Here is an 18,890-nt window from a genome sequence, read left to right as displayed (position 1 = left end):
TTTGTTCTGATGGGGCAGTACTGCTGTCTTTCTGGAGCACATGGGTTCCCCTCCCCCATTTTTTGGTTTGGTTTGTGTACCTCAGTCTTGAATATTCTGTATGTTGTTAATGTTCGTTTTTTCGACGTTTGTCGTTTTGGACATGGTGGTGATTTATCTTTTCTTTACAATTAACAAAAAATTTATTGTCTCACCATTTTGATGCTTTTTCGTTATTTTCATTTTCACTAATAAGTTATTCGTTGTATTGAGTTTTATAATTTTTTATTTAAGTTTATTTGTAATTCATCTTTAAGTGTACGACAAACAATATATACGAAACATAAATAACAAACTAAGCAAGCAAAAGAAATGATGAGTCTCCTGTCGTTAGTTCTATTGACCATTCGGTTCCATAATACTGCACGGGTATGATAAAATGTACTCGCAGAAAGTTGGCATTACTTTGAAAAGGGTAAGGATTAAGTTTTTAATTCCGCCATATTCAGTATGTCCTTTCCCGCGTCAAAAGCCTGTAATTCAGTCGTTTGTTGATGTCTGATTTTTGTTAATTGTTTTGTCTATCATCAGCCCGTTGGTTTTTTCGTTTGAATTGTTTCACATCTCAGCATGTCGGGACCTTAAATAGCTGACTATACGTTATGGGTTTTGTTCAATGTTGAAGCCTAACGGTGATCTATAATTGCTTAAACCATCGTCATTTGGACTCTGTTGGATAGTTATGTTTTTGCAACCATACCACAACTCCTTATTCTAAATCAAAATTAAAGAAAATAATGGATATATGTCTCTAAAACTAGATGTGTCGGAACGACACGAATGGCCCCGCTCACATAAAAAGAGCTTAAAGCCATTTTTAGGAGTGGGAATTTTCAAAGTCCAAAGCCCGTTATTTCAGCAAAAATCACCGGAGCGGAATAATAACATTTTGTTTAATAAAAACGGACAAGTTTGGAAAAAAACATGGATAATGTACTACTAAAACAAACACTGACGATGTTAGAAGCTTCATTTTAAATGAATGAAAAGACAATTGTATGTAGTATGTTTTCAAGAGTAAATAGATTTTATCAAATGTATTTCAAACGAAAAAACCCGGTATACCTCGATAAAAGTAGATCGATTCACTCGAATTCCAACCGGACACTATACCTTACGTGAGTCAGGACAAGAAATAATTAAACAATAAATAAGTTACAGTTAGGTATGCTTTGCAAAGTGGAATATCCGTGATGGAGGGTTGAAAAAATTGAATTGAAAACGGGTGTCTATTATTTTGGGTTAAATTGTCCTTGCAAAAGTTCATCTGTGGATCCCATAAAATAAATTAGAAGGGGTCCTTTACGGTCAGAGAGACAGGCTTTATACTAACACTGACTTCTGGTTATCGTCACCTTCCGATCGGACGTTGCTGAACATGTATACATCCTGCCAAGCCAAACATTTCCCACTTAGCAATGGTCTTCCTCCATTACATTTGGGAATAATACCGCATCTCCTTATTTTTATAGTGCATCAATAATTTCCCTACTGGAACCCAATTTTAAACAATTTGTGAATGTTTTATTCTTTCATACATTTGGCTAATTTCAAAACAATTGCATACGTTTATGAACTGTAGATTTAAAAACAAAATAGGCATACTGCATGTGCCTGTTCTATGTCAGGAGCCTGCAAATCAGAGGTTGTCTTTGGTTGTTGTCTGTAATTTTTGTTTTTCGTTTATTGTTTTGTCATATTTTGTTTCATTAATATAACTGTTTCACATTGTTATGTCGGGAGCGTTTATAGCTGACCATAAGTTACTAGTTTTGCTCGTTGTTGAAGGCCGTACGTTGACCTATAGATGTTTTCATTAGCGTCATTTTGGACTCAAAATATTATTGCAGGTTTTATTCTTGCATATATTTAGGTAATCCAATAATTGATATTGCGGTAAGCATTAACAAATATCACAGGATTCTAAAATAAACATCATATTCTCTTAAACTGTCATAACTACTAATCAACAAATAGTTTATGGACTACAAGACAAGGACTCCCAACAAACACAAGAACTTTTAAGTGCATCTGACTTCCGGTTCGGAGACATGACGCAGACAAGCTCAAGTAGGAGACATGGGAACATTTATACGTCCCTTAAGTTTACATGGAATACTTGATGAAAATATCTTTAAATACATCAGACTGATACATTGCTTCAAAGAATCTTACCTTCCCGAAGATTTTTATTATCTGAAAAGTAAAAAAAAAAACAATCCAGTTAAAATTAGATAACAATATTTCAAGTTTAAAGACGTGTATAGTATTTGGAAAGTAAGGCTTTATGTATTTTGAAAATTCAGTTCAAAACAATATTGTACACGACCTCGATACAACTTGATAAAACTCCATAAAACCTTTTGTACTGACATGATTTATAACAAACGTTTCTAAAATTGTCCGTTAATAAATTTCGAAATTATTAGAAACTAAGGTTTCAACTCCCTCAGGCAAAGATGACCTTAGATGGATTTGGCTAATTTTTTTTAGGTCCTTTTTGGTAATATAGCTCTTCAACTGTTTCGGTTCTTGTACATCCTTGGCTTTCAAATATTCGGCTTTGAGCGTTCCTGATGAAGGTAAATCCAGAAAAGCGCTTCGGACGCATACAACTATAATGTGTTGTTTTCATTTTTTGTATCCGTTTTACTCTTTTTTTAATCATTGTTAAGATGGTACAATATTAGTCGGCTCTAATTATAACCATAAGAAGAAATTTTAAAAAGCTATGTACATTTATGAGGACTACACATTAGCACAAATAAATCAAACGAACTAAGTAACGAAGATTGCATATTTTTTTTACAATATTATTTACTTTTAAGTCTTCTTATATGTACTATACAAAACAATTCAAAATGACTGTTATTCAGTTATTCTTTGTAGAAATCTTCCATAAAGATTTATAATGCTGAATGCTCTCCATTCCTTTCCTTATTGTCCCCAATCATATATGAATATTTCAATGTTTTGAAAATATTTAAAATATTTAAAACAAAGATTGTAAAAGGTTGTTACATTGTAGCAGGATTTTGGAAAATTAAGTATCCAATCATCACATGTAAATAATTTTGAAGCACTTTCTGTATTTACCATCCTCAGAAACGCTAAAACCCAAACTTTCAAAGCCAGTGATGTATAACAAGTACATGATTTTTTAGGAGCTATAAGACCAAAAGGGATCTATAAGGAATAGCCAAACCCACACACAAGTTAAACTGCCAAGTAATAACTTTCATAAATCCTTAACCCTAGCCTTCAAACTGGGGCAAAACAAAACCCTACTTAGCCTTCATAAATAAAAGTAACGTTTTTTTTTAAAGATAAGTCACAATTAATATTTATGTTCTTTTTCATTTGATAACTTTAAAAAAAAAAAAAATTTCATTTTGTTTAATGGTAAAGGGTCCATATTAAGCTTTATTTACAGCAACTTTGATACGTTTTGAGTGTACATAGGCTTCGATTTTTTTCAAAAAACATCACTGAAAAATTGTAAACAGTTGAATCAATACATGTCGTTAATTTTGTAGGTAGTGTACACGTATAAGGCCTTCCGATTCGTTCAATTTACCATGTCTTAATTGGTCCTTTTAGAGAATTCACATCAACAATGTACATTTTGATAAAATTGTTTTTTTAAATACAATTAAACAATTATATGAACTCATTGTTATCAATGACAAACTTTAAAGTTTATCTAACAATTACGTCTGTGCTGGTTTCCTGATTTCCCCGATAGCATCTTGGAGTGATTACCAGTCAGATTAACCTTTCCGTTACTGTAAGACAAATCAGGAATGTGGCATTCGTTTTCCATTTGCAACTTAACCCAAAATATAGGTGAGCATGTGATTACACCATTAACGTCGTATACAGGAGTCATAGATGGTTTCAACTGCCATTGAAGTAGTCAAACTAGTTGAATATGCCTAACAGTAGTTTACATCTGTTCAAATCTCATCAACCGATTTAAAAGATAAATCAAGGTAACAAACAAAAAGTGAGGGAATCGCATGAACTCCAAAAGGAGCGAGATCGGATGCGTCTACAGGGTAATTTAAGAGTCTCTTGATATGCATGCATTCCCCGCCATGCGAATCCACACTAAGTCACCAATAGAAAAGAAACTCCCCAGTCTAGAAAAATTCGGATGCAATCCATTTTCAGAGTACATGTATAACTTATGGTTTTTAAATTTAGAAATGTCCATCAAACCAAGCCAACAAATGTAGAACTAAGAAAGATCATTCAATGATGATGGATGAAAATATTGAAATTCCTTTAAATTACTTTATTACTGAAAATAACTTTGCCATATTAACTGTAGGAACTATATTTGTGTATCAATATAACCGCTTGATTTAAAATCGTTATCCAAAACAAACTGAACTTATTTCAGGCAAGTAGCGCACTACTCATTGTAGTAATAGTATATATTACTTACTAACACTACATAAATGCTAAAAACGTTGACTGATGGTCTCTAGCCGAATTTGCAGCTTCATTTTCAAATCTATGCAGTGTGCTCTATTACCGGGAAAAAATCACTTTAATTTTGCAAATCTAAACAGATTCTGTCTCCGGTCCAAAAATGCTTTACTGACCTTTTGTAATCTTGTTTACATATGGGACACTCAAGAGATCAACTTGTACTGCTGTCTCTACAGTAACACGATAGCCACCAATATCATCCAGTTTGCTCCATTTCTTTGCTTTCAAGACAAAAATATTGTACAATAAAGGTGAACTTTTCTATTACTTTAACACATTAATAAAACAGAAATATATGATAATAATTGCTACAATAACAAATGGTAATTAATTGAAGTTGAACGATTTTTACTTGTGCCATTGTTAAGTTCATATGCTCAAAATTTAATGAACATGGCGTGTACAGCTCATTTTGGGTATAAAAATATAATGGATCTTGCAAAATCAAGTTTTGAGTAGTTATTCCTGAAAAAATTTTGTCGTTACAGCTTTATTTAGACTGCCATGTTTTGTTTCTAAATAATATCTAACTTAACAAGAGCAAAACCGGGTATGGACCTGCGTCGCTACATGCAATTGATTGAGGTAACATGTATCCCCGAGCATAACTGATCATGTGTTGGGTAACCAGTTTTCGTGCGCAAAAACATCCTCCGTCTTTTATAACCATATTTCCTAAAACTAAAACACGACTAAAACCTGCAAATTTATATTAGTAAGTTTGGTATACATTTACCTTTTAACGGTTTATGCAAGTTACGAAGATCCATTTAAATATGGTTCAAAATCTATTTGTTTTCATGTTTGAGACTGATTAAGCTAGTTATATCTTACATGTTTGCTTTTCAGCGGTACAACATGAGGATTTTGTAAAACAGACGCAATCCCCCAAATATGGTCACTTATGTCTTCAAACAGGCAATTGAACCTTTGCGGATGTACAAGTACGCAGCCACATCCGATCAGAGGTGGGACATTACATCCGATGCCTCGTATTAAGAGAGCGCCACGTGCAGCAACTGTTCAAGAGATCCGCAGGTGGCCTGTTACAAGACAAAATGTCTGTCCCTATTCAATATATCCACATTTTCTAGTGACAGTCCAATTTCCCAGACCTTCATCCCATACGACCTCGATTACAGAACCTAGTAATTGTAGTTATTGTTAAATTGTTCACGTCATGGACATGCATGAAATATTTGCCAATGGATGTTAAGCAACCAACAATCAATCATATGCCGCCATTCTTACATGCGCATAATTTGTTTGCAATATTTTTATTATAATATTTAAGGATTGAGTTGGTCCCGAGTCTGAAAAAAAAGGAAGATACTAAGACAACATACAAATTCATCAATCGAATGTCATAAGTAATAAACGAGAATAGGATGACGGATATTTTGCAACGACATATGGAACATTCAGTAGTAATCTGTGGTAATGTATGAAAGGCTGTGAAAACATTAAACAGAGACTGTGAATGATCTATCAAACACATTATATAAAAAAAACACATCTGAGGGGTCGGACAAGCATGAGATTTGTTTTCTGAGAACTGAATACTTTGTTTTTACTCATATCCAACAAGTCTTTGCTATTAATCCTAAATAGGGTGTGTGGTGGAGAAGTAGCAAATATCATCAATTTTAAAGTCTTTTGTTTGACCTGAATCTAACCAACAAATTCCAGTAGTCGAGACAAACACGCTACCAAGATACCACCCAGTTTAGTTAGCAAAAATTGAAATATGATAGCATGCTTAATATAACCATTTTGTGTGTAATTAAAGCAAATAAACAAAAAGAGTTAAATATAAAATAAATTTGAAATACAATTGGCTATTCTAAACTTCGCCTTATAAATAATATTACCTTACAAGCTGGGTATAAAATATTTCCGAGTTTGTTTAGCAACGACTGAAAATTACAGTCTTGTCATAACAATATTCCATCTTATTACATGTAAAAGCAAAATAGATTTGAAGGACAATTTACGAATCCTAAACTTGCTTGCTTTATTCATAATACACAGATATTATATAAAAAGAAAGCTGGGTGTGAAGTACTTCTTTTTATGAAATTCCTGAATATGGAAACAAAATTTCCACAATAACTTCTTATACTTGTACTAAGATTTTATAAATGTGCTGACCAATCTATGCTGTAGATGTATTGGTGTACAGGTCTCCAAGTTATGCACATATAAGACGAAGTTAAGAATTGTCAATTGTAGACACGAAAGATGTATACTCCTTGTTTACTTATGCAAAAAATATTCAATGTTAACTTAATTTAGATATTACACAAATCCAACAAGATACTAGTTCAGACCTGAAAATAACTAATTCATTTAAAGATGATATAAAAACAAGTACTAAAAATTACTTTGAAAATTAGATTCATAATAAGGTGCCAAAAATTGACGAAAAAAATAAACTTTATTTAAATAAGAACCTTTTTTATATTTTAAAGACTATTTAAGAACATCACACTTTATATAAAGAAAAGTAATAACAAACCTAGGAATTATTTACCATAATTTAAATATAGAAAAAGGAAAACATTCTTGTTATATTCCTAGAGAGCAGAGATTATGCCTTAAATGTAACATATAAGAAGATGGAAAACTTTTTAAATTAGATTGTGAATTAAATAGTGAAGAACTGAAAAGCATTTTTTTTAATAATTTGGAAAATTAAAATTTCTGTTCAAGATTTACTCAATCCAACAACACCATCACAGTCAAGTCAATAAATTGGGTGCCTACATTTATTTACAAAGTCATTAGAACTGAGGACAGGGAAATGCTCTGAGCAAAAAATCAATGAGCCATGGTTTTTATCTAAAAAAAATCATCGGAAAGTACCAAGACCTAATAGATAAATTTTTAGTATCTAACTTACAATTAATATGAGATGGTCTTGAGTTATGGATTCTAAGTGCTGAAGTTGTGTATCTTAATATTTTACTTTAGTTTCCCTGTTATTTGTCTTCGTGCTATTATGCTCCTTTTGGTGGTATGACTTTTGACGTGACTCGGTATTTTTTCATCCCGCTATCGGGTTTTTGACTTTTTGACTTTGGGCATTCCGGCATTCCTAAGGCTGGTCGATCCTGATGTGCAATTCGGACACAAAGGGTTTTTACAGTGTTGTTTCTATTTTGTCTGCCATTGTATTTATATTTACTTAATTTTTACATTATCGAGAAAGTGTATACTTATACGGTATGTACTATCATCGACAAAAACTTTTCTTGTTGATCATTGTCAAATTTACTATCGACACCCTTTAGATTTATTTGTATGTTTACACAGTTCCCAATTGTTGTCACATTAATCTATTATGTCTGTTTGGGTTGCTCACTCAATTTGTCAATATAACGGAACTATAAACAACTGTCATACAAGTGGGAAGTCGGGAATATGGCAGTTTTTACATGTTCCGTTGATTGATAGCATTTGATTTTTTCAGTTTTAATGGACTTCTCCTTTTTGAATTTGCCTAGGAGTTCGGTATTTATGTTATACTTTTCTATTTACCGTAATTAAATGATTGTACATATATATAAATAAAAAATTTTCTTCAGTTATTATAAAAAAGAAGATGGTATGATTGCCAATGAGACAACTCTTTACAAGAGACCAAATGACACAGAAATTAACAACTATAGGTCACCGTACGGCCTTCAACAATGAGCAAAGCCCATACCGCATAGTCGCCTATAAAAGGCCCCGAAATGACAAATGTAAAACAATTCAAATAGGAAAACTAACGGCCTAATTAATGTACAAAAAAATGAACGAAAAACAATTATGTAAAACAGCAACAAACGACAACCAATGTATTACAGGCTCCTGACTTGGGACAGGCACATACATACAGAATGTGGCGGGGTTAAACATGTTAGCGGCATCCCAACACTCCCCTTAACATGGGACAGTGGTGTAACAGTATAACATAAGAACGAACTATACAAATTAGTTGAAAAAGACTTAACTCATCAGATGGATACAAATAGAAATACATCAAACAAAAACACAGAGTGGACGTGGTCGGGTACTTGTACATCCCAACAACAAAAAGACACTAAGTACATATCTGAGAGTACTCGTGGTTAGTGACAGCTAGTTCAAAGCCAATAACAACTAATAAAAAATCATGCATCTAAGACTAAATTATCAATCCGTACACATCCAACATCCAATTTCTTAAGTTATGCACAGAATCATAATAATTAATATAACATCTACACACGCTTAAAACACATGTCTTATGTCTATCTCTAGATTAGCCGTACGTGATAAGGTAACACTATACGACTATTGAAGTTATATTTTTATATAGCGAATGTGGTCGAGTTTTAAAGAGCGCTGGACATGAGGCTAAGCGATTAGTGCTGTAGTGTATCAATGGTGTGAGTTCAAATCCCCTTGAGGGACAAAAATTTGTCAGCATAAAAATATAATTCTAACACTGCTAGGTTTTAATTTTCAGACTTATATAAATATTTGTATTAACCCTGTTTCTCAATTACACTGAGATCCAGTGGGTATATAGATTGTATGGTTACAACTTGCTTAGACTTGTTTGTATTATATATATATCACAAGATATCACAGATGCAAGGGTCGAATTCCGCTGAGGGAAAACAAAAAATTGCTAACGCAAATTTGCAGATCTAACATTGCTGGGCTAAATTTGAGACGAATTATATATATATCATGGTGTTAGCCCTGTATACCCACGTGTTATCCGATGGAGAATGTCTGTCATAAAGTTGTCACACGTTTAGACGTGTATAATAAAATTAAAATTTGATGAGGCGGCATGGTAATTAACATTATCATTCTTTACGACAGACAAAATAGCTGATCTGATCTACTTGCCACTTTACATCATGTACTGTGTTACAACCCTAGATAAAGCCGACGAGGAAAGGCATTACATCGACCACCGAAAGCTATATTTTTATGTATAGCCTAGGTGGTAGAGTGTTCTAGGGCGCTGGACACGGTGTTGCCACGATGTCACAGAAGCAAGGGTTCGATTCCCGCTGAGGGAAGAACAAAAATTTGCTAGCGCAAATTTACAGATCTAATATTGATGGGCTAAATTTGAGACGGTATATAATATATATATATATATATATATGTTATGGTGTAAGCTCTGTTTAACCACGTGTTATCTGATGGATATAATAAAATTAAAATTTGATGTTGTGGCATGGTAATTAACATTATCATCCTTTACGGCAGACAAAATAGCTGATCTGAAAATTACACCATCTACTTGCCACTATACATCATGTACTGTGTTACAACCCTAGATAAAGCCGACGAGGAAAAGCTTTACATCGACCACCGAAAGCTATATTTTTATGTAGATGTCACAGAACAAGGGTTCGAATCCCGCTTAGGGAAGAACAAAGATTTGCTAACGCAAATTTACAGATCTAACAAAAAGATTTTTTAAGCAGAGAAAACTGCGCACCTTACAATCAGCATGACTTTATCAGTTGACAATACGAATACTAAAAAAAAGGCATAGGTACTTTAATTCAGTCACGGACCCGCGTTCTAGTGCTATCATATTTTAATCAAAACTACGCTCATTTAAACTTGACACATCACTGAAAACTCACATTTCGATTAAATTAAAATCGATGGATGGTTTGCAAATAATTTATAAATATTTTCAGGTATTGAAAAAAAATATATGATGTTGTGTTTTGTATGGGCTATATGATGTTAAGCCATAAACTTCAAAACAGAACAGTACATAAATTCATCTTCGAAAATAAATGCACTTTCTCTGCAAAATACAAGGTTTCAAATTCCTTTAATGTAAATTATTCTGAAATGAACATCCATAATTAAATGCATAAAAATAGTCATATATATATTTCTATATAGTTTATTACTTTGGAAGACGTTTTCCTCTTCGCTAATTACGCGTCTAACATCTTCGTCATCTGTACAGGAAGATTCATCTGACTCTGCAGACTGCTCATCATTGATCGGTGAGAATGTAGTAAAGGATGACATATTCTTGAGAACTTTAAGTTCATCTGAAATGGCACGGTCATGCAATTTGATATGTTCAATAACGATATAGGTACACTAAACAATGAATTTTCGAAAATATATTCTATATAACTATTTTGTTAATAATTTGGTTACTGTTACATGGCAAACATATAAACTATTTTACATTTTCGCTTATACTACTCGAAGATTTACTGTATTCTAGTCTATCGAATAAAATTTGTTTTGGAAAACCTTACGTTTGTGACTGAAAATATTTATTTATTTATTTGTATTGTAGTTCTTTGAATAATTAAATATTTTAAAGCATTATCGGCTTCCACGGCCATTAAGCTTAGGATTAATTTGCATGTCCAATACTCTTTCGAAAAATTCCGTACCCGCAATTATCTGTACATGAATGTGTAAGTATACGTGTTTCACTATCTGCAACAGTGACAGATGGCAAAAGCTTATGAATAATATTAAGCTAAATTTGAATCACTAATAACGTACTTGAATTGAATTTTTTATCATATGTTTGGTAGATCAGTGAATACTAATGACTAAAATTTACAGCCATAACGGCAAATGGAAGGGTAACGGTATAATTTTAGAAGGATGGACATGGGCAACTTTGTGGTGGTCCATTAAATACTAAAATAAATTACCAGAAGTTATAGTCGTTTGTATTACGAAATGAAATTCCATGGAAGCAGATAGACCAGTATCAACATGTCCTGCCTGCACGATGCTTTGTATAATCGACGAAAAAGAAGTTTCAAGTAGTACTTCATCTGTAAAACGATCTCTTGGTATTTCTAACTCGATCAGTACACAGTTCTTTTCGACAGATGTAATCTTGAACGCTTCATTTTGCTTTTGGACGATTTTCCTCAGCTCTTCAATTGCAGTGGCCTCGTCTATCTGACCACTTGGTATCTTGATATACAAATCAATCTTTCCATTATTTTTGCCTGCAAAGTATGTATAAAATACCTTAAAATTTAACCAAAATGTCGTGCTTAATATATTGTATTCCGAAAGTCATAGCTTTCTAAATAAAATGTAGTGAGACTGAAGAAAATCATGTTAACAAATGTTCAAAATTTCTATATTTCATTCAATATTCACTTATACCTTTTGAGTCATTAATTTCTTTTGTTCCATCTTCTATGGCTTTACAACATGCATATGTTCGAACGGTTGTTTCCAGATTTTCAATTTTTTTTTCAAGTTTTCCTGAAATAGAATTATGAATTTCAGAGAAATTGATTATTAATAAATAAGCTAAATGGAGACTACGTGTCTGTCAAATCATAAATATTATATGTACAAATGAAGGTCACATGATTTATGAGTATATATTTCAAAGTAATTTCCATTAGAATTTCTTAAAAGTACCAAGCATTCCAAAACCGGCAATAATGTCAAAAGTTTCACTGACAAGTTCTGAAACTTCTATTACTGGATATGAACATATGCCTATACCCAAGTCATTCCAAGGATTGTTAAACTGATATGTAGAAAAATAATATAAATAAAACAACACATTTGTCAGATTGGTCTTAGTTTTGGAAGTGTTTATCAGCGTAATTTTCACCAACATGATCTAGATATGAAGTATAGCTCTTGTTGCCGATGTTTGTGAAATTGCCATTATGATAACAAGCTTTGGCATATTTAATCAACTGAAGCACGCGAATTGTGATCGGGAAGTTGATTATAAAAATCAATGAAAACTTTAATCGTCCATCTGTAATGATTTCAAAGAAGAAAATATGTCCTTCTTGTACCTGGGGTTTCCCTAATTTTGTGTTCTTGTATATACGAGACACAAATGTTCAATGAAAAAAGGATTCCGGGGTGAAACATTTATAAAAGAACGATTTCAATATACAGGACTGAAATGGAAGAAATTTATTGATGTTTTTTTTCTTCTTCTTGTTTAAAGAATTTATAAACATATTGACTTGTATGTGGATTTACCTGACGTATGAACTATTTGTAGCTCTTTATCAAGGCATTTTAATAGTATTTTGTATCTGAAAATACTTCGTACATGCTTAACTAGCTAGATAACAAAATTTCATTTCAAAGCGCTGACAATACCTGTGTCGCTTGTATTGTGGCTTAAGTAATTGCGATTTTTTTTTTATATCTGGACTATAACTTTCGTCTCTTGTCTTCTTAGTATATTTGTCATGTAGTCATTACCAATATGATTAGTCGGAAGCCTTTCCAACTGTTTTCATATTTTGTTGTTATATTGTTACAAGACTGTTCCAGGTAAAGGGAAAGGTAAAGCATTTTCAAGCATGTTTAACTTCGCCATATTCCCAAACCAGGAACCTGTAATACAGTGGTTGTTGTCTTCTATTTCGTTTTTTGCTTATTGATGTAGTATGATCTTTTATTTTTCTCTTTTGAATTGTGACACATTTTGTCATCCCGTTTTTTTCATAGGTTACTATACCTTTTGGTTTAGCTTTTGTTGAAGGCAGTAGGATTACCTGTCATTGTTCATGTCTTTGTCATCTCAGTCTGGACTTTTTTAAAATAGATATAATAAAAATTGACAATCATGATACATCTCCTTAGTTTTATATGGCTTTGAAAAAATTAAATAAGACATTCGTCAAGTGGTTTAACTAAACATTATAACAGAAAATTACAAATGCATTTGTAGAAACACTACGTAGACACACGCAATTAAAAATCAGAATTATAAATTATACAATTAACACTAAAAATCCATCACGGATAGACAGCCAATCACTTATTTACATTTAGTATGACGTCCTTTGTTCTACAAGAAATAGAATATACCAAGAGGGTCATCAAACACACAAAGACGAAGTATAAAAGATAACACCCTAGCCATATGCTACTGGGCGGATTATGTCCTCTAGACAAAATGTCAACATCACTGAAATCGACCCAATGGCATTAAAAGAAGAAGGAACCAGACAACACCGTTGACATAACAAGTTAAGTCTCATTAAAAAGCAACTTTGTTACTTTATATCCCTGAAAAATAACGTTGAAGATACTACCAAAATACATCGCAAGCCTGTTTTCTCTATCCTCAAAACACTGAAGAAAATCCATAGTATCTGAAACATTCTTCTCAACAGTATTCCTAAGTTCTCTTATATCCTCTCTGGTACTCTGTATATTGGTGTCTAATTCTTTTATTGATTCTGAATAAATTCCATTTCTATTTACACCGTCATCTATAGCTTGTAATATCTAAAGTACAATGGTATAGCAATATTTCTTGTAAAATTTAGCATACATACATGTATGAGAAAGTATAAGTGAATAATAATCCTGAGAAAACCTCTAAAGGGAAGAAATAGTACAATACATCAACGGTGCAGAGTTTTGATTTCCTTTTTTTCTTTTGACGCATTAGCAACATTGTTTGCTAATATTGATTTTGCTTGAACTGTGTGGTGCTTGGTGTAGTGTTACCATATGATAAATGTTTTGTGTGCGTTTTACCAGTAAAAATGCATGATGCTCATGGATTATTATAGCCGGTTAAGTATTTTGTGTCATTGTTACCAGTAGTTTGAATAGCAATTGGTACTTCATTCGCCATAGTTTAGTAAATATGAGTTTGAATACACAAAATAAAGATAAAAAACAAAAACTGTTTTTAATCTTACGAATATTTGCTATACGTATTTTGTTAAGTACTTTGATAATGTCTAACATAAACCAATCTCATTAAACTCAGCTGTTAGTTTTCGCTACGATACTCTCCACCAGTGTAGCGTATCACAACGTCGGATTTTGATCAGATTGAACATAAACTTAATTAAAGTTTCGAATAAGATTTTTATTCGACTTTTTATGAAATTGCTCTCTGTTATTCTAATTCCATCTATTCATACCGAACATATGTTGCAATTGTCTTTGTAATCATTACTTAATCAGGAAACACTCAATATGTATACCTTACACTTGTAATAAACTTACTTACAGTTTTTATTTCATTTATTTTCCTTCCCATTCTTTCAATCTCTTCGCATTCGAAGTCTACTCTTGTTAAGAGACTGATTTGTTCTTTAATAATTCCTCTGAAAGATTGCGGGACAACTGATAAAATAGCCTGCTCTAATGTGGTCCACATTTGATCTAGTTCCATTTCTGTATACTGTTTTGTACTAAAAGCATGACACATTTGGTTTCGAACGAAAGCAATTTCTTCCAATGATTGTAATTGCTGTACAGTCAATGCTCCACAGTGTCGTAAAATGAAGACGAGAACTGTGATATCAACAGTATCTATTGAAAGTCCAGGGTTAACAGTAAAGGCATGTATACATTGTTGTTCTACTTTTTTGTTTCTAACGATAAAATGGCCTCCAACTGGATTCGAATTTTGTGAATATATCTTCTTAAATAACCAATTGCTCATACTTTTGGAACCTTTTATGTTACAACCTGCAGGAGAACATACACAAGTAAACTTTCCTGGTTCCCATTGATGAAAGAAATAATGCGTTTTCGCTTGTAGAAATGTCGTTAAACAGCCACCATAATTTTGAAGCAGATTTTGGTTTGCTAGAATACGCACAACTTCTGTCGAAGTGTCAATAGAAAGCTTCATTACTTGAAGAAATCGCTTTGATTTGTATGAATTCCATTCTGTTCGAATAGAACTGAAATTAATATTCATTACAGATAAATGCTGAAGTAAAAACCATCATGTATTAAACATAAACTTCATGCTACAAATCATTCACATAATCAACCAATAATAAAATGCATTTATTATTTGCAATCTCGTGTTTTGACTTTGGTTGCAAGAAAGAATATATGATTAATGTACTAATATCGAGAAATATTGTTCAGAACAACACTTTGAAAGTGATATACTTTGAAGAACAATACTTAATACATGGTATGATAAGTTTTGAACAATAATCCTGATGTACTGAATACATGTACTATCATCGTATGAGATAATTTCAGTACTGTATATTTTTATCTTCTGTTACGGTGGACATTTGATTTAGTACTTTGCCTCGGATATATCAATGTAACATTTTATGACTCTCCTCGACGAAGTCCAAAAAGCGAGACTAATGTGTACTTTTTCCGTCATTGTCGGCGACAACAATAGGTTAAAAGTTTTTGACCAGGTTACTTCAGGGGGAACTACTAATAGTTTGCCAATAATATGTGGTATGCAGTTGATGAATCATTGGCACAATTCTTTTCCATAGAGATTTGGTCCCGCCTCATCAGTCATGGTCTATTGACTTTGAAACTTCTGTATAGTTTAACTCTTAAAATTTCTGATTAGGTCAGTTTGAGGGGTGGGGGGGGGGGGGGGGGGGGGGGGGGGGTGGTGTGGCACTAATTGTAAGTCAATAATATTTGGTGTGTATTTGTATCAGCAATAAAACATCTCATTTCCATGAAGATTATCCCCCCACCCCCCAGTTACGGTCTATTGAATTTGAAACTTAAGCACAGTTTACATGGTAAAGTTTGTCATAAGGTCATTATGAATAAGTGCTTTTTATATTCTGATTATATAAATTACTGTGGGGAAACAAATACTGGAAAGTGAAGGGAAAAAAATCGTTTAATGTTGAGAATTTTCATTAGTAAATTAAAAAACCGAAGTGCAATAAAAGTGTTGTTCCTAGATAACCAGGAATCTCTTCCAAAAAATTAACAAACGTTTGCTTTGAAGATGTAAGGCGTAAATTGTGTCATCAAATTTTGTTAAATTAAATAAAAAGAGCAGCCACTTAAATTGTTTCAAAAAATGACTACAACGAGGAAGAGTCGTTTCCATTTTTTAAGACAGTAAATTATGAACGGGTAATATATTTTTAACTTAAACGTTATAAGTATGTTTGTTTCACATTAATAACTTCAATACTCTTTTTTTTGTTTTTTTTTTTTGCAGTGCATGTACTGATTTTGTATCATGGATGGATACCCCATATCCTTTGTTTTTCTATCATAGGTAGAAGTGTTATTGCATATTTTTATATAACCCAAGGAGTTGATTCCACAGGCGCTAGGTACAGGATTTGAATATTACGAAATCCTTGAGCCTATAAAATCAGCAATACATAGATGTTCATTAAAATTGCGATATATAAACACCGTAAGATGGTGCCAGGTAACATCACCGTTCAGAAAAAAGGAAACTAATAATAGGGAAGGAAAAATCGTCGCTTTTGTCGTAAATATTTGTGTAGAGTTTCCCGTGTAAAACTGAAATATCTAAATCTGAGAAAGGACATATTACTGTTTATATTTGCTTTAACTAAAGTAAGTTCCTTAGAGAATTCATGTTTTTTAACGAAAAAATATCAAGATAACGGTAAGTGTTTGAATTTATCAGTTAAATAGAATTTAGACGGGTCTTTACTGAGTTTTTGCCATAAATTGCGATTCATAACAGTACATGAACCAGTCTGCTATTCAAAGGATCTCAATTGGTGCCCATAGGAATAATTACAACATGTCGATAAACTGTGTTGCCTTTTCGTGTCTTACATTTGTCAACCCTCATACAATCCCTTATATTTTACCTCAAATTTCCATGCCCGTACAAATTGAAAAATTCACATAAACATTAAAAATTAGTGTAAAGTGTGTGCATAATATGAAGATAATTGAACATTCAGTGCAAAAAATGAAGGAAAACAAAACAATGTCCAAATCATTTAACTAGCCGCCTGTGGTTGACTAGAGTTAAACCATATAACCACTTGGCCAATCGGGGATGCATTAATATAAAGCCAATTGTTGAAACTAAAATTTAAAAAAACAGTACATGAACAAGTCTGCTATAAAAAGGCGCTATTGGTGCCCATAGGAATAATGACAACATGTCGATGAACTTTGTTGCCTTTGCATGTCTTACATTTGTCAATCCCTTATATTTTACTTCAAATTTTCATGACCGTATAAATTGATAAATTCACCTAAAACATTGAAAATTAGTGTATAGTGTGTACATAATATGAAGACAATTCAACATTCAGTGCAAAAAAAATGAAGAAAACAAAACAATGTCCAAGTCATTTAACTAACCGCATGTGGTTGACTAGGGCTAAACCATATAACCACTTGGCCAATCGGGGATGAATAAATATAAAGCCAATTGTTGAAACTAAAAAAAAACAAACAAAAAAGAAAAGTTAAAAGAAAGACCATACTGAATTACATCAATTATTAATTTTTCAAAATTTAATCTTGAATAATGAAAAAGCTTCTTTCAAACGTTATGAAAAGTGGTATGACTGCAAATGAGATAATCAAGGGGCGAAGATGTAAACCATTAATATAAATAAGAAGATGTGGTATGAGTGCCAATGAGACAACTATCCATCCAAGTCACAATGTGTAAAAAGCAAAACAATTATGGGTCAAAGTACTGTCTTCAACACGGAGCCTTGGCTCACACCGAACAACAAGCTATAAAGGGCCCCAAAAAGACTGTGTAAAACAATTTAAACAGGAAAACCAACGGTCTAATCTATATAAAAAACGAGAAACGAGAAACACTTATGAACCACACCAACAAACGACAACCTCTGAACAACAGGCTCCTGACTTAGGACAGGTGCATACAAATGCAGCGGGTTTAAACGTTTTAACAGGCGCCAACCTTCACCCTAACCTGAAACAGTGGTATAACATTACAACATAAAAAGACACACAATAAAATATCAATTGAAATGGCTTAACTCGATCAAAAAGACAATACACAAAAACAAGTAAATATACACTGAACGAATAAGTTTGATCTATGACACAATATAAATAAAAAAGATATTTTAATGTCAAAAAGACAACTTTAACCAAACAAGGACAACATGGCGTTAAATAAAGTAACGTACACAGGTAAATTTGAATATAATAATTTTGTTGTTAGTACAGAAACATTTTTTTACAAAATAAATTTGTTGTTCATAGTACGAGTACAGAAGTGAAAATTTTGTTCGTCACACTAAATACTTATCAAAGGTGGTACATATTAAAAAAATAAGATGAGATATTTCACAAAATAAGTAAACATTGAATAACAGAAATGCATTACAAATTGTGTCATCAGGTCAAATTAACACGAAAGTACGATTTGAGAGTACTCGCAGTTACTGAAAGCTAGTTAAAATCCAAAAACAATTAACAATAAAAAATCATTTAGAGACTAAAATCGATTAAAGGCAGGGATTTAGTGTTTTAACGCCATGGACAGTCAAATAAGACATGACTTGTGCAATGCCAAAATAAAAGTAACGACAGGCAGTAGGATGTAGGATAGTTAGGATAGGATTTAACCTTAT

The 18,890-nt window shown here is 32.5% G+C and overlaps 1 protein-coding gene across 1 annotated transcript in view; it reads right to left on the bottom strand.

The window, feature by feature from the left end:
• Nucleotides 1-18,890, bottom strand: part of LOC127721531 (uncharacterized) — a 59,515-nt gene that overhangs the window by 17,814 nt on the left and 22,811 nt on the right. The window contains exons 3-9 of the mRNA XM_052228294.1: nt 14,552-15,233; nt 13,617-13,812; nt 11,701-11,802; nt 11,232-11,537; nt 10,458-10,604; nt 4,650-4,757; nt 2,215-2,235 (exon numbers count right to left, since the gene is read on the bottom strand). Of these exons, the coding sequence (XP_052084254.1) occupies nt 2,215-2,235; nt 4,650-4,757; nt 10,458-10,604; nt 11,232-11,537; nt 11,701-11,802; nt 13,617-13,812; nt 14,552-15,233 (1,562 nt within the window). The remainder of the gene's footprint in view (nt 1-2,214; nt 2,236-4,649; nt 4,758-10,457; nt 10,605-11,231; nt 11,538-11,700; nt 11,803-13,616; nt 13,813-14,551; nt 15,234-18,890) is intronic.

Source organism: Mytilus californianus, unplaced genomic scaffold (genome assembly GCF_021869535.1).
Source record: "Mytilus californianus isolate M0D057914Y unplaced genomic scaffold, xbMytCali1.0.p SCAF_1, whole genome shotgun sequence".
NCBI classification, from domain to species: Eukaryota; Metazoa; Mollusca; class Bivalvia; order Mytilida; family Mytilidae; genus Mytilus; species Mytilus californianus.
This window is presented reverse-complemented; position numbering and strand designations above follow the sequence as displayed.